At 40.1% G+C, this 25,984-nt stretch overlaps 1 protein-coding gene across 1 annotated transcript; it reads right to left on the reverse strand.

The window, feature by feature from the left end:
• Nucleotides 1-2,905: 2,905 nt before the first annotated feature.
• On the reverse strand, nt 2,906-25,135 carry LURAP1L (leucine rich adaptor protein 1 like). Its single transcript, XM_065661776.1, has 2 exons — nt 24,597-25,135; nt 2,906-3,823 (listed from the first exon to the last, which is right to left on the reverse strand). The coding sequence occupies exons 1-2, from the start codon at nt 24,798-24,800 to the stop codon at nt 3,449-3,451; spliced, it is 579 nt and encodes a 192-aa protein (XP_065517848.1). The 5' UTR covers nt 24,801-25,135; the 3' UTR covers nt 2,906-3,448.
• Nucleotides 25,136-25,984: the final 849 nt, after the last annotated feature.

Here is a 25,984-nt window from a genome sequence, read left to right on the forward strand (position 1 = left end):
GACAGGGGGGTTGGAACTAGATGATCTTAAGGTTCTTTCCAACCCTAACTATTCTATGATTCTATGAATTTATCTTTTTGGACTATCTCTTATTGTCTCTGAATTGCACAGCTTACATAGTGGAATATCTTTCAAAGACAAAACTTCAGCAGTATGGAAATAAGAATGGACTGGCTGTTGCTTATTGCCTATGATTTTGCAAATTATCTCGAAATTGTTTGTCATGCCTGGAAGCAAGCTGAGTGACAGAAGAGCCAAGATGTTAGGAAATGTCAGGGCATAAATGATTTATATTTGCTATTTCTCTCCCTTTTTTTTCCTTCTTTTTATCCATCTGAAACAGACATAGCTTTGTAAAGTGCTTTCATATACTCTGCCCTAGATCTGTAAATCAGAAAAAAATATTACAAGGAAACCCAGGGGGAGAAAAGAACACAGCTCTTTAAAAGGCTAGAAGAGGGCATCCAGAGCCCCTTTTGCCGGACAAAAGTTTTGCAAGACCAAGGCCAATTAAGTCAAGAGAAAGCTGGAAGAAATACGTAAAATGTTCAAAAGCAAAACTATTACCCAATGGGAATATACTTTTAAGGAGCATTGAACATTCTCTAAATAGTGAAATCGTAGTTTTAATTGTAAGTTACTTATTTCAGGAGATACTCAAATTTCATGGCTTAAAACTAGAAGTCAGAGTAAATTATTATCTTTTCACTATTAATTAATTCAATTAAGGAATCTAAGTCAAACCTAAATCTTTGAAGATTTTATGCTTCTAAACTAAAACTCAAGGTGTTCGTGTTCCTGGATATGAGAAACATAACACCTGGAAATTCTTGCTTACTTCTCACAGTCTCCTGGCATCTCTGTTTTGTCATTTGTACTTTTTCTCCACCTCCAGTCAGGAACAGAAGCTTCTAATCACATACCATTTTTATCTCACCACCTCTAGGAGTAAGCTTTTTTTCTGCCAGGTTTGATCCCCATATTTTTAATCATAACATGATAAACCTATCATTGATGTAATTGCTTTTTATCTAGTATTACAGCTGTGAGTGGGTGGTGACAGCTACAGCCTGTATTTTTCTTGCAGTCATTTCAGCATAACTTTAGGGGATATTTGAGAAGATACGTTAAGAGGACTTTCAAATTTCCTTCATAGTAGAAAAATTTTATGTGCGCCTTGGCCTACTGCCCAAAGTCTCAGCTGGAGAAGAAAAGGCTGTATATATACTGCACGTTCATTACCTTCAGAGGGAGTATACATCCTGATGTTTAACTTCCGTGCCAAGCAATAAAGGCAGAAAAACTTTCCAGAGAGTCACAGTTTTCTATAAGGGAGTTAGTTCTGTTCCCTAGATTCAAATAATTTAAAGCAATAAAACCTATTTTTAATTCAGAGTTGATGTTCTATTTAATGGTGCACAGAGAAAGAATTTTTCCATATTTTTTCCTTGAAGGTTTTTTTTTTTTTTTTTTAAACTATGTGCAGCAGTCATAAACTGGGGAAGGAATTAAAAATCCTAAAAACATTACATCAGCACAGCATTGTCATTTGAGGGTTTGCCTCTGTTTTCCTTCAAGCTATCTGCAGTACCCTGGTTGACCTCAGAAGTCGAACTGAGAAGTCTTATGCTTGGTAGCTCTACATTTCTCCACTCTCATTGTATTTGAATAAATCATGATGTCTGAAGCAAAATATACATAACTTGATTTATAATTTTGAGGGACACAGACATTTATTCTGTTGAGAACTAATGGAATTAACCACAAAGCACGAACTGCCACTTTCAATTTCTTGAGTTTTTATCTTTCTCCACACTTGATATTGATCAAGGCTGGACAAGACAGATCCATGGCAACATGACTTGTAAGAGCAGAACCTTATTGAACTACTACTTTCTCTCAAAATTAACCAAACCAACATATGTCAACCCATGCATATACTAGCTTTATTCCTTCAGAATGTGTAAAATATATTTTAAAGAGGAAGCCTGCATTATACTTGGCAAACATTAGTTTCTTTGGTGAGGAATTTCACGCTTTACTGGAATCAGAAATACAGACACGGCAAGACTTTTAGATTATGTGTAAGCATGAACATCTCTTTCACAATCCGTAAGCTGGAAATACACCTTCATTAACCTGTTAGTGTCCAGTTCAATGCTATTTATTATTTTTTATTTACTGTAGAAGGATAAAAACTTTGTGTTTTTCTTCAATTCTGAAGCAATGAAAAGAAAAATCTGCCTCCTAACCTTCTGCATGAAAGCATGGGCTAGAGAAGCTAAGGATGTTCCACACAGCAGTTTGTTCCTGTTTTTCTGCTTCCAGTATGAATGACTAGATGCAGCTCTCAACTGTACCAGTAGGCACGAAAAGGTTAAACCAAATTTTTATTTGTAAAACAGGAAATAAAAAGACAGCAGGGCAACACTTTCTCTTAGCAATAATACTTGCAAAAACAAAGTAGACTTGTTGAGGAGGAGGGTGTCCATACAAAAGCAGAACAGGACATGCCTTCCAGCATGTTGCCTCCTGTAAAATGCTTCACAGGAGCCATCTACATCCCACAAAACTTCAAGGTAAAAATTCGAATCAAGACTTTATATTACATTTTTTAAATAACTTTGCTGACAAATTTTAGCATCCAAACTATTAGATTTGTTTTTTTTTTAATGTGGGATGCCTCTTTTTTTTTTTTTTTTTTGTTTTACAGATATAAACTGCACCTATAAAACAGTAGGTTCAATGAAAATGAAAGGTGTGAAGTACAAAACTGAAATACACTCATGCAGAGCTTCCAGTATTGGAATGCATCCCTGCAAGACACCAATGAAGCCCAAAACTTAAAACCATAATTCAACAAAGATGAGAATATTCAAGAAGAAGGAAACTTCACACAGAAAAGTTTAGGATACTTTGTATTCCAACCAAAGACGGCTTAACAGAATCAAATATCATCGATTACAAAAGGAAAATACATTCTGCAGAGGTATTTTCAGGATTCAGATTTAAGGCTCAACAAGAACAGTGTCACTGGAAAGGCCAAACCTGGTAGTCAAGAAAATTTACCACAACATATATTTATTAGAAGATGATACTTTATTGCCAACAAATACAAAATTGTTGATCTCATTCCCTGATGTCTCATTTTAAAGATAAAGCTTTACCTTCACCACTTACAAAGACCTGTAAATACAGCATTGTAAAAAATTAAAACAAAAATGAAAAATTGCAACAATAACTTAAGAAAAACAAAAGGAGAAGGAAAGCCCAACCCACCAAGGAGAAAATGTATTAGAAGCAATAGACAAGTTATGAAGTGGAGTTGAAGTATCATATTATGTTTTACTTCCAAGAGAAGTTTGGGAGGTTTGCACACAAAATAAAATAGCAGCAAAGAAAAAGGGTAAGTACAAGTGCATTTGTGTCCCTGTGGAACGTATTCTCATTAACCGAAACAGTAGTACTCATCAGAATCAATTTTGGGATGCTTATGCAGAGGCTGTGAGTCCTCCATAATAGAAGAATCACTGAACTTGTCCATATCTGAAGGAGTGTTGTGACCCGGGACGTCATCCACTAAGGTGTCCAAGTAACTCCCCACTGATATTCCATCCAGCCCGTCACTACAGTCTTGTAAACTGTTACAGCTGCCGTGAAGGGATGTCTCCTGACTTTCCAGCAAGCTGCACAGGCTGCCACTCAAACTGCTGCCTCTGCTGGCAATGGTCTTCTCTTCAATAATCCACTTGATTGATTCAATACTTTCATTGATTATGAGTAGCTGGCGCATAAGCTTGACATCAGTGGCTCGGAGATTAACCTACAAGGCAAAAGTGATTTTAGAAATTACTCATTTTGTTCAAAATCAAACTCTACACAGTAAGCTGAAGGCAATGAATGTGTTAGAAAAGCACATGAAAAATCCACCTTTCACATCTAGGACAAACATGTTTAAATAATTAGGAAAAGAAAAAAAAAAGTAAAACTATTGCTATACTAATGCTATACTTCCAATGAAGTTGAAGTGGGAATCTGATCAGACTACCCAAGCAGTCCATTAACATGAACACTAGTCAATGACGAGACTTGTACACACACCAGTACAACACCATTTATATAAAAAACACAGCTGCTACGACAACTATTGGGGATAGCTTTTTACTATTCAGAGAAGTAAGACGAACCCCATTTCCAACTATGCTAGGTTACTCAGCAGATCCAGGCAGCTGAGCATCCACCCTAAACTACCCTTATTTTACGTCTGTTTGGGCAATCTAAAATTTTCAGATGTGCATAATTTGGAAAAAGGTTTGTGGCCTTGCAACTTTATTCATACTGCCCCTCAGTTTAGGTTGCAAACTGCTGTATAAACGTCTGAGAGTTGAAATACTGAACTTACTGAAACTACAAATTTGAAATTATTTAAACCCATTAGCTGAAGATGAGTTCCCCATCAACCACTTATTACAGAGTAACCAGAAAAGCAACAATTTGCTCAAAAACCCCAAACCTAAATAAAACATACACATTAAGGACAAAGTCTTACTTTCCAACTTAGTTGTTGTGCTGATGCATACACAGAGAAGTGTTAATCATAAAGCACAAAGCAATATTACAGTGCTGCATTTCACAGATATTGTGAAGTTAACTGACTGCATGTTTTCCTTAACAGACACTTTATAAGCTACTTTTTTCCTCAAATTTCTATAGTGAGATGACACATAAAGGTTATCCCCAAGGGGTTTATTTCATGTTTTTTTCCTTTTTATCTGAAACATCACAAGCTGTGATGTTATCACAGCCTATCACAAGTCAATAAAAATCTGTGTGACCTCCTATTCATCACACAAGTGAAAATACTGAAAATTCAGTCTGAAGAACTGAGGAAGTTTCCAGGTTTGACCAACTTTAGAGAGGCACAAGCTACTTCCACCCATACTGTGAGAAGATGCCGGTTTGTGACCTTTGCAACAGCATCTCAGGACCACTGAATGTCTAACATCACAACACACTTCCAGTCTCATCACTTCCACAGTAAGAACCTTTACCTAGATGAACTTTTGCCACAGTGTCAGCATAGGGCATGCATGCTTAAAACCACTGGATAAAACATGTCAGTCATTTCAGATTAAGTCACAGGGATACTATGTCTAGTACGCAATTTGTGTCGTATTTTACCTGTGTTCTTACATCTTTTAATTGTACTAATCAAGCATACTTGATGCAGATATGTCACTCTTTATACTTAAGCATTTAGAAAATACTTTCTTTTATACTTATTTTGAGCGTATTTCTTTACAAAAATGTGTGCCATTATATCTAATAAATACACATACACTGCATGCTTTTCTTCCATAGGGCACTAACATCTTAACTTCTAGATTATTAATTCAAAAAAGACAATGCGGTATATCAAATATTTGAATATCTTCAATCAATTGAGAAATAAGGAAGAAAACAATTAAAATCTGTGATGCCAGACAATAGATATTTTATGCTATTCTCCAAGTCCACAACTGTTACACAGAAATATAGCACCTGTATTGTTCATACACAATGGACTGGGATGGAATCACTATTCTCAGGAAGCAAAGACTGTACCTTGTTTTGCCGAGAGTACAATCTGGATATGGTACTTTCCATACACAAATACCATTTTCTCAATATCCTAAATTACAGTGATGCAGTAGAGTTGGTCAAAAAGCTATTTTTATGTATTTTTATTCTGTCAGATACTGCACAATATTGTACTGGCTCTAGCTGGGATGCTTCCTAGCAGCCAGTATGGTGCTATGTTCTGTATCTGTGATTAAAACAGTGTTGAGAGCATAACAGTGTTTCATCTGATGCTGAACAGTGACAGCACAGCATCAAGGCCTTTGCTGTTTTTCACTCTATACCTTCATCAAGTAGGCTGGGGCTGGGAAAGATGTTTGGAAAGGGCAAAGATGTGGAAGTAGACCAGAACTGACCAAAGGGATATTCCCTGCCATATAATGTCATGCTCAGCAATAAAATCTGTGGGCTTGGTCTTTCCAATGCAAACATTGCTCGGGGGCTGGCTGGACATCAGTCTGTTGGTGAGAGTGTGTGCTTAGTTATCGGCCAGGGTTAATGCAACACTAACACAGTGTCATAGAATTACAGAATAGTTAGGGCTGGCGTATTTCAACCTTTTCTAGCAACAGACTGACATATGCATTCCCAGTCTCCTTCCACAGTCCCCAGAATGAGTTCTGAATTCTCCTCAGTCTAGTACTACAGGATTTAACATAGCCAACCACGTACCGTGCGGAACAGCTTTACCATTCAGTTTTAACAATACTGTCCATCATTGTTTCAGATATGAGGTTCTGAAAACAGATTGACCATTTTTTAGCCCTCTTGCTCGAGCGAGTTCCTCTACTCCTATTCATAAATCACTACAAACTATTTGCTCAGCAACTAGACTGCCATGAAAGCAGTAAATTATCCAACTACTTAAATGCAACATCAGACGTCAGCAACTTGCTTATGCAAGCTCAGAGACAGCAAATTGCCCAAAAGGCTGATTAAGGAAATGTTTAACAGAGCTAGCACCAATACCCTTTTAATGAAACAGCCCCTTTTAGATAAAATAGACATCTCATATATTTCAGATTCATTTCACGAGAAGTATTTATTTTGTTCTTGTTCTAAATACACGCACAGTTTCAACATTTCTGTGCAGCAGCCTTGCTGGGAGTAAATTTTGCATTCCTGTGTACTCGAGATCTCCTCCTCCAAGCTACCATGTTGTCCCAAGTCTCACATATTAAGATTTTCCTACAGCAACATTAAAAAGTAGTCCACCAGGTGTCATCTTTCTTTAATAGGGATTACTTTATCAGCTGCTTGATAACACATAAATGCCACTGCGACATTTCTTGCCTCTTATCTGCTTTAGCCCAGACAATCACATTAGTTCATACACACTTACCTAGCTGCAACTCATGTAACTGTTGGAGTAAAGAAGTAATTTCCAAGATGGTTCAACTAAAGGGACTAACCACAATTAAATCTCATCATGTTTGACAGCTCGATTCCTTATGCACAGGCACAAGTGCCTTCCAGAAATAATCTAAACAGAATGTATCAATCATAACTAATACAGGTATTTCAGAACAGCTTCTGTTCTGAATGAAGCTGCTTTTTGAGTTAAAGGTAGAGCACCGCACCACCAAAGGGAAGGTGCGGCGTATCATGTATTAGTCCTCAGCACAAACTTGAGGTTTACAGAGTAAATGAACTGTGTTAAGAGTGAAAAACCAAATTCTGGTTACCGGAGAGCTTTTATATCTTTTTGCTTAGTTTGTACATTCCCACTAGCACAGGTCCCAGCAAGGATCATAAATGATTAACATCAGGCATTCATGGCAAGAGAAAAGAATTAAATTAAAGCAACAGCATCTTTCAATTGATGCAGTCTGGCAGCACAGGTGGACAGAACAGATTAGCATTCAGATAACACCAGATCTTCAGATATGTAACAGGCAACTGGCTTAAGTACCTCTCTGTGCCTCCCTCCCTCTCATACTGGTGGTTCTAACAAGCTATTTCTTCCTTACACAACTAGCCTATGGTCTTCCATAACAACTTGTGCAACACTAATAATTAATTCAAGAGGATTTTTATATATACAAACATATGGACACCTGTGTACATATATGTATACACAGATATATACAGATATTCATGGGGTTTTTATTTATATAAAGAGTGTTTTTCAAAAAGGACTTGACTAGGATATTGCTTTTAGAATAAAACTCTTAGTGACCTGGGCTGTTAACAAAGACAATTACCACTTCCTGGCAGTCACTCAAAATAGGGCATTAGCTGTCCCTAGCCTGGTCACTTTTATTTTTGGCTTCCAATCAGCTACAAACACAGAGGGTCCCCTTCCCCTTCAAAAATGACAAAGCTAAATATTCTGTTCAATATATCATTTTAATTTGTCAAAGATGTCTGCAACTCTAGTGCCTTTCTGCAGATTGCTTTCTTTTAGATTCCTGGGGTCACATGCTGCTGCTGCTTATTTTAACTACAAGAAGTCTGCGGGGATTTTACTGATAACCCTAAAATGTGGTCTGAGGAAAAGATACTACTAGGTTTATTTAAAATATATTAGTTTCATTTTTTTCATAGCACCTTGAAGTTGTGTACTGTAAAGAGCCCACTAGTAAAAGGAAAGGAAGTGACTGAGCCTGAATAATAAGGCATTTCCTTCCAAGGCAGAAGCACAGTGAAATAAGTCTCTACAAGATACAAAATCTTAAACTCACAAGTTAATAGATTCAAGGTACTATTTAAGTCACTCAGCTCGAAGTTCTGCTCTGCACAGGATCTTAAGCAGGACTCAAGACGCTGAGTTAGGGTTGGAAACTATAGAATCCATGTTTCGAAAGCAGTATTAATTTTAATAGATATTCCACAATAAATGGAAGTTGGATGGAAACAGTAGCAAAACACGGTACCGCACTGAAAGACACTCAGAGGTTCAGCGTATGAGCAGTATTGCAGAAGAGAATTAGCACATGAAGAGTTAGATGAAATGGACATCAGAAAGCTCTACTGCCCATTTTACAAAGAGAATTTCAACCCAGTCGAATCTTTCCCTCATCATCATCATCAGCCAAAGAGATGTTTGTGATTACTTCGGTTTAGGAATATTAACACTACTGCTGTTTTCTAGGGTGTGTCAAAGACAGCTTTCCACTTTCCCATTCAATTTCATTTATTTCCTGTGTCATTCAGGATGAACAGACTTATGGTTATTCAGTTATACCTACTTACCCTTTGTTTTATTAAAGGCAGATTTCCTCAGGTTTCCACGGAGTAATGAATTCCAGGAATTCACATGAGATGTAATAAAGCCAACCAACCAATCAACGTAACTCCTCTAACAATCAATGTCTAAATAATAATTTGGTTTGGATTCTGAGAAGCTTCTTTCTTCACAAAAGCTAACCTTATTCTACTTTCTCCAGGTGTTACTTTTGCTAATACAAACACCGAGTAATAATTTTTAAAGTGACTGAAAAAATTAATTCCCAAGGAGAAAGGTGAGAGTACGAAAAATCAAATAAACATTGGCTGGCAATGATGAATTATTTGAGTCTTATGGAGATACAAATTTGTAAGCAGATATAAAAGGATATAAAACTCATCAATAAAACCTCATAAAAAAATTCTTTAGGAGAATATACATAACATGCTAAAAAGACCATAAGCAGCCTATTCAAAATCCAAAATTCAGAATATTTTGCAAGCATTATTTAATTGGAGTCACTGAGCTACCACATTTACAACAGGGATGAGTGTGATCACACACACGGGCTTTGTTTATTAAGCAACCACCATAAGGCATGAAGCATGCTACTTGAAGGTTAGGAAGCTCAGAGTATCATTAAAATAGGTTCTTAGCACCAGTGAGTAAAATAAATGCTTTCTCTTCTATTTAACATGTCTAAAATATAACCACAAATGACAGATGAAGAACAATGTGTGCTCCTTAAACACACAGAATGATTAATAGGCTGTGCATGAGCTTCATAGTACTTTAATTAGCACATATGCATCATGTTAAACCTCTTCAAGCCTACTTCAAAATTGCCCCACTGATTGAGGATGGTTGCACTGTTTTCTTCATGTAATTAAGCCACTTTGGGCAATGTTATTTCAAGATCATGATGAAAAAGCAGAATACCTAGAATGACTTCTGAATTTGAATGTAATCTTCAGCATCACCTGCCAAAAAGCCAAGGAGCTTTTATGCTGCAGAGCATAAGAGCACAGGTTTACTACCTGTGCTGGAAGGGATCATCTACGCACAGGTGGATCTGTAACTGCTTGTGGAATGCTCCATGTCCACCTCACTCCAAAGTCAACTAGCTTGGTTTAATTCAGGCACAACGATAATTCAGTCTAACCCAATCAACTTGACACTATATGTGAGGTCTCTCATTTGTTCAATTTCTTCATATACATAAACAGTGGAGGTGGTGATCAAAGTCTGGCAGAGATGAGACTGTCAGTGACTTGAAACAGGTGCTCCAGTGTTTGTCATTATGCCATGTCTGACTGTGTTTTACCTCATTTGATGATACAGTTAAACTAAATTTCAGTCAACAGTGGTATATATATTGACCAACAGGGTTTTTAGCGTATCTGATTTCTTTCAGCATGGACTTATGGGACGTTCTGGAACACTTGCTGGAACATTTTCCCATTTCTTTCCTTATGTTTTTTAGACTTGTGGCAATTTTCAGACAAGGGAGTACATACAAAAGCTACAGATACAAAAGCTAGATTTTTGTGAGCCATGGTTGATTTGCAGTTGCAGTTTGCTGATATAGCTTATTTCTACAAGTTGAGCACGTCACACTGAACTTTCTCAGCTGTACTTCCATGATGAGTCGCAATAAAAACATTGTAGCAGGTTACAGAGGTTATCTTGATTGCTTATTTTTTGCCTCTTTTACAAAATATATTATTTATAGTCTTACTTCTGAAAGCTCCAAAACTGTTAAAACCCTCACTGTAGATTTCTAGGCAGCATTCATCACAATCACTGAAGTCCCGGCTGTTCAGAAAGTGAGCAGTTACTAAGTCTTTGGCTTCTGTCTGCACCCTTACTTAGAATCATAGAATAGTTAAGGTTGGAAAGGACATTAAGATCATCAACTTCCAACCTCCTGCCATGGGCAGGAACACCTCACACTAAACCAAGCCTCTGTCCAACCTGGACTTCCAACACCGCCAGGGATGGAGCATTCACAACCTCCCTGGGCAACCCATTCCAATGCCTCACCACCCTTACAGCAAAGACTTCCTTATATCCAATCTAAACTTCCCCTAAGTTTTAACCTGTTACCCCTTGTCCTATCACTACAGTCCCTGATGAAGAGTCCCTCCCCAGCATGCCTATAGCCCCCCCTTCAAGTACTGGAAGGCTGCTATGAGGTCTCCACGCAGCCTTCTCTTTTCCAGGCTGAACAGCCCCAACTTCCTCAGCCTATCTTCACACAGGACATGCTCCAGTCCCCTGATCATCCTCGTGGCCCTCCTCTGGACTTGTTCCATAAGTTCCATGTCCTTTTTATGTTGAGGACATCAGAACTGTTACAATACTCCAAGTGGGGTCTCATGAGAGCAGAGGGGCAGGATCACCTCCTTCGACCTGCTGGTCACGCTCCTTTTGATGCAGCCCAGGATACGATTGGCTTTCTGGGTTGCGAGCGCACACTGAAGCTGGCTCATGTCCATTTTCTCATCAACCAGCACCCCCAAGTCCTTCTCCGCAGGGCTGCTCTGAATCTCTTCTTTGCCCAAACTGTAGCTGTGCCTGGGATTGCCATAACCCAGGTGTAGGACCTTGCATATGGCATGGTCAAACTTCATAAGGTTGGCATCAGCCCACCTCACAAGTGTGTCAAGGTCCCGCTGGATGGCATGCCTTCCATCCACCGTATCAACCAAACCACACAGCTTGGTGTTATCGATAAACTTGCTGAGGGTGCACTCAATCCCACTGTCCATGTCACCAACAAGGATGTTGAACAAGACCAGTCCCAACACCGATCCCTGAGGGACACCACCTGTTACTGGTCTCCAGCTGGACATTGAGCCATTGACCACAACTCTTTGTGTGCAGCCATCCAGCCAGTTCTTTATCCACCGAGTGGTCCATCCATCAAATTGATATCTCTCCAATTTAGAGACAAGGATGTCATGCGAGACAGTGTCAAACACTTCGCACAAGTCCAGGTAGGTGACATCCACTGCTCTACCCCTGTCCATCAGTTCCGTAGCCCCATCACAGAAGGCCACCAAATTGGTCAGGCAGGATTTCCCCTTAGTGAAGCCATGCTGGCTGTCACCAAGCACCTTGTTTTTCATGTGCCTTAGCATGCCTTCCAGAAAAAAAATAATGGGAGGAAAAAAATAATGAGTCCCTTGACCTTGCTAGTTTAAAAACCTCTAGCCTACTCATGACCTTGTTTCAACCTGCTGCAGTCCCAGCACTATCCTGCAGAAAATGCTTACAATAAATATTTCTACAGGTCCTTCTGTACAATTTGGCAGGCAACATAACTTTGTGAACAGTGCTTTCTAACTGGGAAGAAGAAGAAAGTGTGATTTCACATCAGCAAGAAAAGAATTCTCCTGTAAGCAGAGCTTACCATTAGCTAAAGCAAGGAAGTGGGCAGGTCTGATGTGAGCCACCACCTGAATAGTCAGGAGGCAGAGCTCCTTTATGAGGGAACAAGTTAGCTCAGTAAGCAATGAGTGTAAATACATTAATGAATAGGTCTCAAGGAAATTTCTTGCAAGTCTATGAGCAAAATATTATGCCAGTGTGGTTATCTTCTGGTATAGGAAATTACAGTATTGGTGATTTACACTTCTCTTACAACACTCTATTTTAATACATAAATTTTATACATACTAATTAATCCCCTTCAGACTTACCAGGAAAATGCATACCACCAAGTTGTGCAATTGTTTAATTACATTATCTCCATAACAAAATAGTGCATCTCAAGGCCTTTCTCTACCTCCCTAAAATATGGATGATCCTTTTCTTTGGCATATCTGTGGTCAGCCTGCTGCTTGCATTAATACCTAGTAAAATCTCAATGATCTGGATGAATAATTCACTCAGTAGAGTACAGCTGTGGGGTTTCAGTTTGTGTTTTTTTTTCAGATCACACTATTTGAGGTCTCTTGTACGCTTAACTGTAACACAAAATTCTCATGGGGGAAATATTTTTGTTTATTTTAATTTTTTGGCCATCTCTTTATTTTACTGTGAAAAATGACAGTTTAAATACCTGCTAAGTAGATATGACAGTCATTATTGGAGAGAAACGTGCTGTACATCAGAGAGCAAGTAGCAGGAAAAAAATAAAGGTTGGTTATTTAGCTAAGTCCCTGTTTCATAACTTCCTGCCCAAATAAAAGATGCTAAATCAGCTTTTTCAATATGGATGCACCATAGAATTCAGACAGAAACATCCAGCCTCAAGAGTATGAATGAATATAAAAGGAAGGTTTATAAAAGGGTCCTGGTTATTTTAGAGCTTAGTCGAATGAACAAGAGAGTGAGCAGTGAGGAAATGCTGGGGTTTGAGAAAGGCAAAAAGGTTCTAATACGATGGGAAGTTTTTACTGCATGTTTCCAAGTATCTCATACTGCTGGCATAAAAGCAGCATCTGACCTTAGAAATGTATCTAGTATGACAGAGGTGAAAATGTCCAGAAAAATCCATAGTAGGGACTCACATATGTTGACAGACAAGATAATACCACTGCAAACATTCAGGTCAATATTCAGTGATAACAATCAGCTGTGGGTGTCAGAAAGTGTTACCACTAACGGATGATCACAGCATCGCTCTAATATGCTCTGGACACCAGCCACAGCACAGAACTGTGTCTTTCCCACCAACATGAGGCAGCACTGGGGCTCAACAGCAATATTTAGATTTATTTTTTTTCGCTGGATTTCACTCTCTGCCTTACTTATGCTTCTCTTGACCAAAACATGCTCTTCAGAATACCATGCAAAAAACCCAGAAAACATATCTGTTTATTTATGAATTAGGTTTGACTAATGGGCACTCCAGACCTGCTCATCCCTTCAAAAATTAATAGGTTTTAATAACTGCACTGTGGGAGTATGTTTAAAAGCCTAGAACTAACAAATCAAAGAAGATCCAGTTTGAAAATGTTGTTTTTACCAAGACGACAGTGTTCCTTGCCTCATTATTATTTTTAAAAGGAAAACAAATAAACAGAGAAACCCCAACCCAACCAAAACCAGAAACAAAGCAACAAAACACCAATAAACAAACCAAACCAAACAAAAAAAAAAAAAACCAACATAACCACCACCACCACAAAAAAAAAAAAAAACAAAAAACACACACAAAAAAAAAAAAACCAACTTGTTCCATTAAGTCAGAACTAAGACATGACAATATTACTACTGGGGACAAATCTGAACTTTCTTGAAATTCAAGCTTGCTTTTGCGATACCAGCTCTATGAATTGAATTCAGAATGGTCACTGTGAGCCACCTCATTGCCTATGGGGAAAACAGCAGCTGTGCCTCCACCCCATTGCTCCAGTCACAGCAGCTAGTGCTAGGAGTTAACAAAGGAGTATGCAAATTCCATGGGCAACTGAAGAAAAATTATTCTTACTTTGACATGCTGCTCTTTTCTTGCAAAGAGGCTTTCTCCTCTACTGTTGCGGTATTTAGTTTCTTCCTATAACCGCAGGAATCTGCCACAGGCCACCACTTTAGACTTAAAATATTTCAGTGTATGGCACAATTCGCCCACAACACATGGACAGTCCATTAACTGTGACAGTTGCTGAGGTGACACTGTGAAGGCAAAATGCATTTGTAGTTATGGATCAGGAAAAGTCATCTAAAAATTATCACTCCGGCTTTGTGCTCACTCCTCATAACTGTATAGTTTTGAGAAGACTAGAACAATAGTCTATATCAGAGACATTGTAAAACTTGAACAACTTCTCCACCTTGTCACATTTATTAGACCCATACAACTACTGCTAGGCAGAAAACCTCCCTGACCACAGAAAGGTTTTTTTCAGTACCAAACTACATAAAAACACTACATTGCCACTATTTTATCATTACGTACTTTATTCTCAACACACATCATTTGGCTTTGTCCAACAGCGAAAACAGTCTGTATTAGCAGCCAAACTTGCAGAACAAATTCAGGCTTGCGACATGGCTGGAACAGTCCTTCTCCAGGCATGCTTCCAAACTTACGTGTTAGTCTTATCCCAGGAAGGACGCTAGATACTCACTTCACTAGTTTCCTGGAGACAAACCAATGAAGAGCGTTCTGACATAGAAACGCTTCACAGTTTCCTCCTTGCTGTCAGAACTGTTTTTCCTAGTCATTTATAATTATTTGAAGGGTCAAAGTCGGAATCTCAAGCTTTCTAGACTAAAAAAATCTTTTCAGAAAACACTCAGTATAGAGTCTCATCCAATGTCTGCTATGTCCCATAACCACACGAGTTACAAAAAGCAGTACTACCATTTTGAATAGAATTTTTCTTTAAACTATGCCTTCCTACAGGAAAAAAAAATAATACTCAGAAAAATGGAAAGCAACAGAACTGTTCTATCTTTGCTTCCACCTTGGGAGCCTGGAAATACTCAGCACGTTTGTTACAATATAATGGGATGAGTGAGAGAAGAAGGTTTCATGGCCAATACGGCAATGCAATAAAATGACTGTCCTTCTGGAAGCATTTTAGTCATAAATGCAGCTGATATCTAATAACAGTAAACAAAATTACAAATTAAGCCAGTAGAGTGTTTATAAAATCTGAAATTCCCAGTAGTCAAAATACCAATTTAACATTGATTTACAGGCACTAAATGCTTCAGCTTCACCTGGCATTACACTCAGCAGGGCCTTACAGTATTGAGAAGAGTTTATTTTACACCGTGGCAAATGAAACATTCACATAACTTCTCCTAGCAGCTTAGCTAGTTTGTGTTTCCTGTTAATTAACAAATGTGCCATACCGTTCTCCTGACAAACCATAAGTATTAAGAAATGCCCGATTAGTTCAAAGGGAAGAGAAGGATTAGATTGCCGAGACTAGAGCTGCATAGCACATCTCCACGCTCATGAAAGCTCTGGGGGAGGTTGCATACTTTAACACCTGACATATATATATTCCTTAGTGTCCTTTCCTTATCTCCTCTTATGGAAAGAGGGAAGCCTTCTTTGGTGCAGCTTCAAGGGGAGAACCCTCAGACACATTTTATTCCACATGCTCATCCACAGCACTGGGACACAACACAGGACATTTCTAAAATAACTGACCATCCAAATATGTTTCTAGATTCGAAAACACTTGAGCTGTGTTGTTTATACTTTTCAGAGCTGTAACACAAGGTGGCTTACAGACCCTCTGGATGTATTTTGGACACTTATTTTGGTCATCCTTCAGACTAGGGTTCCTTCTAGATGGTTGTCATGCACACTTCCCTAACACAGTCAAGCATTTCTTGATGCATGCAAAACTGCTCAGGTACATAGCTGAACAGCTTTTCAGAACCCGAGCCCTTTATGTGACCACTGGTCACTTTGGACAGAACCCAGCTCTCACCAGAGACAAAGACAGACATGGTAAGACACCCACTGACACCTAAGCTGTAAATGACTGATGACAAAGAGAAAGCATGTTAAAAGCTGTGACAGGGCTTTGAGCAAAAAACAGCCCATGGCAGGGGTGTTGTATCTAGATGATCTTTAAGGTCACTTTCAACCCAAACCATTCTGTGATTCTACCCAGTGACAAGGATATTTCAAAACTGTGCTTGAAAACAACTACAGTATGTACAAGGCCACAGGACAGCATGACAGAACAGCTCAAGTGACCTGGATGTTTCCCAGCAAGAACATATAGTCTCTCGTTTTCCTGAAAGGCTGAACCAGATGATCTTTTGAGAACCCTTCCAACATGGGCTGTTCTATGAAAATCATGCTGTTTGGCTGATTTAATCAGCAAGTTTGCAACATATATGTAAGACATATGTAAGTCTTACAGAGGGTGCATATTTTCCTTTTATTTTTTTCTTTTTTTTTTTTTCTTCTTTTTGGGGTGGGGTGGGTTTGTGTTTTTTTTTTTCTTCTTTTTGGGGTGGGGTGGGTTTGTTTTGTTTTGTTTTACCTGTCTGTTCAGTAAACTAATCAGCCCAAACTGGGTAATTGTGCTCTTCAGAACTTCTGTGCTGATGGACACCCTCACACTTCAGTCCAAATTCAATTTTCTCCTGCCTCCTTCTTCAGTTGCTTTTAACAGCTGCCATTAACAGTTTCTTCAGCATTGTAAATAATGCAATAGCTTTTTGACAAGCCTGAAAAGGGCAATTTTTGTTTCAGCTATTTTAGACCAATATTTAGTCAAGCTAATTATGCATCATGACAGTGTGTAGCCATCGCTTTCCTATGTATCTCCAGTACAGGAGGTTTGCATTCGCAAAAAAACATGCTGAAGTTTCAAACACTGCCTGTTACCTGTGTTTCAGTAAGATTTAAAAAATATTTAGACAGACAGTTTTAGACTGTGTGTGGCACAGAACCTCCAATCTGAGATGGTCTTACTATTGGTGTCAAAATAGTTACAGACTTATCAAATTCAGAAACTAAATGACCCGCTGATGCCATCTCAGGCTCCAGCTAATTATGAGCTGCCTGCTCATAATTAGCAGCCCCACATATGAGAGTGATGGCTGGAAAATAAAGATTACAAGTCTGCCTTCGTAACAAAAGTTCCCCTTTTATTGCGAGATTGCCCGTAATTTTCTGTTCAGAGCTCTTTACTTTTAAAAACAGTAATCTGAGAACTCTCTTTTGACACTACTGACATTTAGGATGCCCAATTTACATGGTTATAAATGCAGATGAAAATCCGAGAGAAATTACACTCAATTTAATTAAATTCTGGTTGCTTTTCAACTGCTCAGGTCCTCTGTCTTTCTACTTCTGTAACTTCATTCTCACTTGCTCCAGATTCCTGTATCCAGCCTCTCTTCCAGGCCAGACAGAAATGAAATACGCAGGAAATAAACAAGTCCATTGCGGAAAGTTTACTGGGGTTTGAGCTTGAAGGCAGCAAACCGACAAAAGATCTTGTAACCTTTAAAAATTAACTGAAAATGTATTATTTTCCTTTTGGCTATTCACCATTGGGGTTGGGGGGAAAGTGTTGAAGAGTAGAAAGGCACTGGTTGGCCATTACCTCTTCCTCAATACACATATTTGGTATTGTTCATTTAATTTTTTCTGCTTACACAACATAAGGTAATTTTTAATTATTGTTAGCTGTAAGTATCCACAGAAAACAAAGTATCCACGCAAAATGATGATGATCAAAGTGCTGGAGAACCTGCCTTATGAGGAAAGACTGCAGAACTTAGGTCTTTTCTCCTTGGAGAAGTCTTGGGTGAAACTTCACCACGGTATTTCAGTACTTAGGGGGCTGCTACAAAGAGGACAGATACTTTACCTTCACAAGGAGCTATGTGGAGAAGAAAAGAGGCAACAGGTACAGTTCCTATTGTTTCATCTTGAGGTTTCACCCTGAGGTAAGAATTTTTTTTTAAAATGAGGACAATCAATGACTAGAACAACCTCCGCAGGGACATGGTGTAGTCCCCATCACTGAAGGTTTCCAAGACGCAGACAGGGTGCTTGACATCCTCATTCAGGGTCCCGTTTCCCTGAAAGGCTGAACCAGATGATCTTTGGCGATCCCTTCCAAACCAGGCTATCCTATGAAATCATACTGTTCTGCTGATTTCATCAGAAAGTTTGTAATCTCTTTGTTAAAAGCTATTATAAGTCACTTAACTGTAGCAGTCTCTGAAGAAGGGGTTTAGTCTTTATGCCTTTTCATTAAAAATTGTCAGCAATCAGAATTTAAAAAGCACCATCAAAGATGAAAAGCTTTCTCTTCCCTTGAAACAAAGTAAGCAGGAAAGAAACAACATCAAAGTATAATATATACTCTTTGAAATAAGGACTGGCAAGTGTCCCACCATACATGAGCAGTCTAACTGGAAATCTCGAAATATCTCTGACACTGCTGTGATGATCCATACATGAGCACTTCTATCTCACATTGATGCTGCTAGGTAAGGGATCAGCAACATTTCCACAGACTTTTGGTCCAGCAGCAGCTAATAATGTAAGCATATTCACCTGTACTTCCCAGGGACTCAAAACCCTTCAATGGCTGCTATAGCTGAATGAGAACAGCCATAAGCACTGACTGAGTACAACATAAAGATGTTCCACAATTCGAATCCTTTTGTCAGGAACTGAATGAGATTTGCCAGTCAAAAAGATACACTTAAATATGCATTAATTTAAATAACCTTGCTCACCTTGTCCTTCCAAAGATGGTCTGAAAGATGAAAAACTTGGCAAAGTTCTGGTACTATAACTGGGTTGAGATTTTTTTCTTTCTAGATTTGATCTTTTTCCCTATGGTTCAATTTACAAACCCCTTTTAACCCAAGTATCTTGCTATCACTGTCCAATCTGCATTATATGTAAAAATTACAAACTCTTCTACTACATCATGCAAATCAGAGGGTAGGAAGGAGAGAACTCATTAGCAAGATCCAAGATTACCTCCTCTTTTAGTGAACTTTCAGGAGGACTTGGAGAAATAAGTGCGTTTTTATTTCTGTATGCTGCCTTTCTACTTCCGAGAAAAGACTCATTTAGTAATTCACTGAATAACTGCTCGCTAGGAAACCAAGCTCAATCAAACTCTCCTACGTAGGCTTGAGGCTTAGCCACTAGTAATTTTATATTTAAGATTTTATCTTCAATCAAGTTTTTAAGCGAAAATTTCAATTAATCTAATAGAAAACCAGCATCTGATACACGGCTTTGCGTTGCTGACTAGACACACTGAACCGGTTCTTGGCTTCAGTTAAGTCAATTGATGTTATCATACAAAACACTGAATTTAGCGGCTTGTACCTACAGCATGTGTTAGAGACGTTTCACATTACAGCTGTTGACTTTTTCAAGAAGGTCCTTTAAAGAAACTAATAAAGGCAGACCCCCCACAATCGTGGATTTAACAAATCTAAGCAAATCTGAAGTTGTCCAAACTTTTAGAAGATGGTAGAATAGAGTCGCAGCAGCTCTGCCCTCCAGCTTGTGCCTTCATTTACATGCTAAGGGTATGTAACAAAAAAAAAAAAAAAAAAAAACAGCACAGGTTTCGCATCACAAAGATCGTATTTGCCTTCATTCCAATCAGTAAAAAGTACTTTTACTTCTGCTTCATTTTGTCAGGACTCCATGCTAATTAGCCTTTTAAAAATTGTTATGCTAAAATAGAACTAGGAGAACAAAGGGAAGAAAACTCAGCTAATGAGAGAGCACAGGAATAAGTCTCTACCCCAAATAGCTGTAGCCTAAATCGGACACACTCAGCCTCTTGGCAATAGGATTGTTTATATATTTTTTTTATTGCTTCACCCTAAAACCTGCTACACTCATAATACCCAGTGTGGCCTTCAAACTCATGAATATTTGATCCTCAATAGTGTTCACTGGAAGGACTCTCACCTAAAGTCCCAGCACTGCCATTCACCCTTCAATTCCAGGCCACAGTTTACCTCTTCTGCCTGTAGTAGTTTTAGGCAAAGCATGCTGACTTTTTTTTTACAGCACGTAACACAGACTACCCTTGATTTGGCTTTTTTAGCTTTCAAAAAGAAAATAAAAAGTTGATCTGGGAAACTTTTGAACAAAAATGAAAAAAAGCAAGCCCACAAACTTTCTTCATGTGTTAAGGAAAATCTCCCTTTGAGTAACCCTAGAACTTGTGAGGGAGGAATGAGGCTTTTGAAGCAGTATAATTTCGGCCTGCAGAACAAACCTGATTATTTACTGCAGTGTGTAGCTGTTGAAGTCATACATATTGAGTGGTGACCTCAGCAGCATGATACACAACTGGAATAAGACTGCAGTTATAAGAGTTTACTATTAATCCCCCGATAGAAGATTCCACCTAAAATACCACAGGAGCCAAGAGTTTAACATTACTGTTGTGACAAATTTCATACTAAATCAACGGCATACTGGCTAGTATGAAGCATTCATCATATCCTAGGATGACCGGAGCTCAGTGTTTTGACCCACACTGCCAATTATGTCTTGTTTGTCCCTCTTACTTGATGGCCTTATGCCCCAAAGGTTTGCAGGATTTAATACAGTATCCATCATGGCCTTGGGGGGGAAAACAAGGTAAAGAAGGGAAAGGAGGCCTGGCCATGCAGGTATACACTTCAAGAAGGATACTCCGTGGTGCCTCGCATGTGATTCAAATGACTAACAGCAAAATCAGGCTTAAAATATCAGGCTTAATGGGAAAAGAACCATACCCTGGGAACAGCAAAAGGATCTGAAGAAGCAAGATTCAAGCCTCATTGCCACACCCACCCACCACCAATCTGTCAGGTGCTTTAACTCACAGTCAAAAACCAGCATTTCCAAGTCAAATATTGGCACAGTAATACCCTAATCTCTCAACAACCCCTGCAGCAGATGACACAGGAGAGGTAATCACTTCCACCATATCATTCACCCTCTTCCAGCCTAAGGACATGGCAACTTGCTGAAAGTTCTCAAAGCTTACACCATCTCTTCTCTTCCTCCTAAGTAATCCAGTTCAACAGATAACGCTACTTTGTTCTGAAGCAAGATAGGTACTAGCTTCTCATAAACCAGATGGGTGGAAGAACAGAAGATTGATTTATTTGGAAGGACAAAGTGTGCACTGACAGAAAAGGAGATGGCCCTCCAGTTTTAAATAAACAAAAACTTCCACCTGCTTTCACTCCTGTACATTTGAATTTACTCTGGTCACTGGAAGGATTACATGTTGCTTGAGCTAAAGCTTTGTGTCTACTTCCAAGCTTTACAAACAGGTTCAGCTGTGTTTCCCTTGTTCTTTACTGTCAGGGGACTAACAATGGGATGATGAAGGAACTCAGAGGTATTTTATAGAAGCTATGAGCTGCAAAGTGACAAGAAAACATAGTTAACAGTAAAATACATCCTTAATACAGCAAAGAAGTTTGGGATCGCCATTACTTAAACATAATGATAAGTCAAAACATACTAAGGCAGTGTCTATAAAACTACTCTGTCAGATTTAGTAGAAACTTGTCAGCACAGGCACAGTCATTGTGACAAACAATAGCTGTGGGAAAGGACAGAAGTCAAGCTGCATAATTGCACAATTTGTATAAGGCCAAGTTTAAAAAAAAAAAAAACACAAAAACTCAAAAAACTGTTCAAAATATCTTCATTAACAAAAACACGAATACAAGAAGACAATGAGACAGGACCACTCAGAGTCAAAGATCAAGGTGTCACCACAGTAACCAGCCCTGAGTATGTTACACGACTAGATCAGTGTCATAGATAAAAAAGAGCCTGAATGACCTTGTTCTATAAACACTTAGAGGTTTGTCTCAAGTCTGAAGCAAGTAAGCAAAAAAAAGCACAGACGTGCTTATCCAAAGTGCAGTGAGTAGGCTTCAGAAACTGCCATCACAGTGCAACTAGAAAAAGCGCGATGACATTTTTTTAAATTTTTAATATTTTCCCTTTGCATTTGTTTACAACTGCAGCAGCTATAAACTACTTTTCTACATGTTTAAGGCCTTTTAGACCTTGCAGTGAAGCCAAAGAATAATATGCTACAAAGATGTGAAACAAGAAGATAGAAAGTTTGGCTCTATTTTAGGAATGATGTGCAGGAGAAGGAAAAAATAAAGACACACAGGAAGAAACAGTATGATTTTTACCTGATGCTGTTCTTAAATTGATAATATCTGTACGTACAAATGTCAAAAAGAAGATGGCATAGGGGAAGGTGACAGACTAAGAACAAGAAGAATCCTTAACGATAATGGAAAATCCTTAAGTAACCAGTTTCTTTGCTCACCAGAGAGCAGAGAAAAACCCCAGGCAGGTAGTTCATTTTCATGCTCTGGATTACATGAACTGGCTGAGAGCATGGACATACACAGACCAGAAATCGAACAGGAAGAGGTATGTAGCAGAACTCCCCTTATTTAGCATGAGCAATGAGTTCAGATGTTAAAGTCAGTCTGACTAAGTGACAAAGAACTGGAGCGATCAATGATGTTAGGGCTAAAACATGGTCATGTTCAGGGTACGCAGGGAAAAGGGAAACTCTGTGGCAGGGGAAAGAAGAGGCAAACTGAAGACTGTGACATGAAACTTGCAAGTATGAAGTAGGTGAAGAGAACAACTCAAAAGGAAAAGGTGATGAGGGCAAGTCACTTTTCCTCCCCTTCATTAACAAGCCTAACTGTCATGTCTAAACAGTCATGCCAAGAACTCTGCCTACCTTATTTGTTTCCTTTTCGGTCCAACATCCTTAATAGTTTTACATGACATGCTACCTGCAGGTCACTCTACACTCCTTGTGCAGGCTTAAAATTAAAAAAAAACAAACATGACCTACGCTGATAATATAGAACTTAGCGTTCAAATTGAAATCCACAGTGATCATTAGATTAAAATACATCAATAGTTTGATTTGTGAGAATCTCTTAAACCATATGAAGCTATACAATAGCAAGTGTGATTTATAAATTATCTCTCCAGACTGACATCATTATCTTGGCTGTTAACTCTCAGAATATCCTTTCCTTATTTTCCTTTTCCCCTAGCAAGCTTATACTTTAAAAACTCTTACTAACCCACCTTTTACTTATTTATGGGCAAGGCTGTACAGCAGCTGATGGTATGGAATTATGCTTGTTCACACAGGAAGAGATTGCTTTGTTTGCTGTAAACAGCCAAGTTCCAAGATAGTTGCATAAAACCATCTGAATATATTGCCAGCAAAATCCTCATTCCAAGCAAGATCAAATTCCATACTGTTTTCAAATAAGCTTAGTGGCAAAAGCTAGGTAAAGAACTGCTACTACAAAAACTCTTTTGAGACCTCACCTAACAATTACACTCCAGTAGAAATGGAAGCCAACTATGCTCACACATCTCAAGTACTAGTTCTTGCTCACTTGATTGCAGAGGGTTGGGGTGTTTTTTGTTTTTTTTTTTTTTCTGCATTAAAAAAATAGAGCCAGCATTATCATTTTACATCATCATCAAAAAATAAGTTTATTGAAATGGTGACATACCAAGCAGGAGAAGCTCCTGGGCTAAAACAGTAAACAAGTTGTAAGTTCTGAACTAAATACAGCACAGTCCCACCACAGACCACTGGCAAAAAAAAAAAACCAAAAAAACAAAACAACAAAACCACCAAACACAAAAACAACAACAACAAAAAAAAAACGGAAAAAAAAAAACCAACCCAAAAATCCCTCTCAGCTAAATTACAAATGGTTGTTTGTGTAAGAATTACTGTGCATCTTCTGCAGCCTGTTTCGAACTAAATAAGCCTCTGAAGATCTCTGTCCAGAAACTGTGCTACTTAATACCAGGTCAAATTTTCAGCCTGAAAACATCTAGTGTCTCTTTGGGTGTAAGTCACCCGTAAGGAGCAGGTGGGATGCAGAAAGGCATTTGCAACAGAGAGATGAGAGCGCTGTTTCGTCTATTGGTACACCAGCTTTCGGTACTTCCAGCGAGCTGTCAGAGGAACAGAAGCCAACAGCGAGTCACAGCCGACCAGCTGCACGCCGTCCAGAGAGCAGTCCACCGCTCCCGCCGGGCAGCACCCAGGGTACCGCCTCCCTCCTGCCACCCTGGCTGCACATCCCCGCACCGGACCGCGGCGAGGCGGCGGCTGTTCCCCGGAGCCGGGCAGCACCACCTCTCTCCGCCGGAGCCGGCTCCAAGGGCGGGCGGAAACCTGACCCCCTCGAGAGCACTGCCGGCGGCGGGCCGGTGCCGCCGGAAGGGAGGCGGCGGGGCGGGCAGGCTGCAGTCGCCCCAGGCGGTGCGGCAAGGCCCCTCGGCCGGCTCCCGGCTACTCACCATCTCCTGCCTCAGGAGCTGAAGTTTTGTCTCCAGCCGGGCCAAGGCGGCGGCGCGGCGGCGCCGTGGCGCAGGGGCTGCACCGGCAGCGGCGGGGCGTCCCGGGAGCTCCTCCCCGCGCAGCGGCCGCGCCAGGCTCTCGGGCACTTTGCGCCCCAGCTTTTGCTCGACGTCGCGCAGATCTAGCGGAGCGCCGGGCTCCATGGCTTGCCCCGGAGGGGCCCGCGGCCGCGGCGCCGGCACTACCCGCTGCCGCCCGGCCGCGACAGGGGCGCGGAGGCGCGGTAATCCGCAACCGTGCCGGGGCCGGCGGCAGAGCCGCGCAGGTGACCCGCCGCAGGCATGGGGACTTCCTGGGCCAATCAGCCCTCGCTCGTACCGGTCTTTTACCACAGGGTGGAAATTCAAGAGCAGGCGAGTGAGGGCGACGGAGAAAAAGTCCCCCTAAAAGAAAAGGGGGCGCAGCCGCGCTCCGGCCGCGGGACCGCAGAACGCCCCGGGACCCAAGTCATCGCGCCGCCCGGCCAGCCTCCACTTTAAAGGCCGGTGGCAGGTGGAAGAGGCGCGGCGGCCCTCCTACCGTAATGCATAGAGAAGAGGAGCGACGTGGCGGCGGGGCGCCCCCGCACGGCGGGGAGTGAGGCCTCCGCCAGGGAGCCTCCGGGCAGGGCTCGCGGAGGAGCGTGTTCCTTTGGGAAATGGGAGAGGAGAGGGAGGAGTAAAAGAGAGGGAAGAAGAGAAAAGCGGACAGAGGGGAAAAGAGAAGGTAGGGAGAAAAGGGAAAAGGAAAAGGAAAGAGAAAAAAGAAAATATGGAAGAGGAAAACAAAAAAGAAAAAATAAAGGAGAAAAAAGAGAAAAAAGAAAAGAAAAAGAAAAGAAAAAGAAAAAAGAAAAAAGTGAGGAAAAAAAAGTCTCCAGAGCTCTGTGACCCTAGGTCTCTTTCTAACTGGGATGGGAGTGTACATACAGTATGGATGTTATTTCCACTTGTCAAATAGATTTTATTGCAGACAGGCTGATGCCCCCTCCTCCCTGCCTTGTAATTTTTTGTACTCCCTTCCTCCTCTTTAAAAAGCAAAGCTTGAGACTGAGCCAGTTGCTGTAATTCTGACACTGGGACATGAAGATAGCAGTGCTGGAAGTGTCCTATTGCTCTTTGGCCCCAAGCGTTGCTGTGTAAACCTCACTGCGCTGAAAAGTCTTTTATGCGTGAAACTTGGGGTATGAATAGCCCCAGCTGTGAAGCTGCAGTTGATGCATGTCGGGGGTTTGAGAGAGTGATGCCAGCCACCCTGTTTGGGTGCCAGCTGCTTTATAATGACTAGAATCACAAAAAGTGGTGTGGTGAGCTTGGGAGAACAAAATATTGTTACAACAAGCTGGATG

This window comes from Lathamus discolor, chromosome Z (genome assembly GCF_037157495.1).
Source record: "Lathamus discolor isolate bLatDis1 chromosome Z, bLatDis1.hap1, whole genome shotgun sequence".
In the NCBI taxonomy this organism is placed as follows: domain Eukaryota; kingdom Metazoa; phylum Chordata; class Aves; order Psittaciformes; family Psittacidae; genus Lathamus; species Lathamus discolor.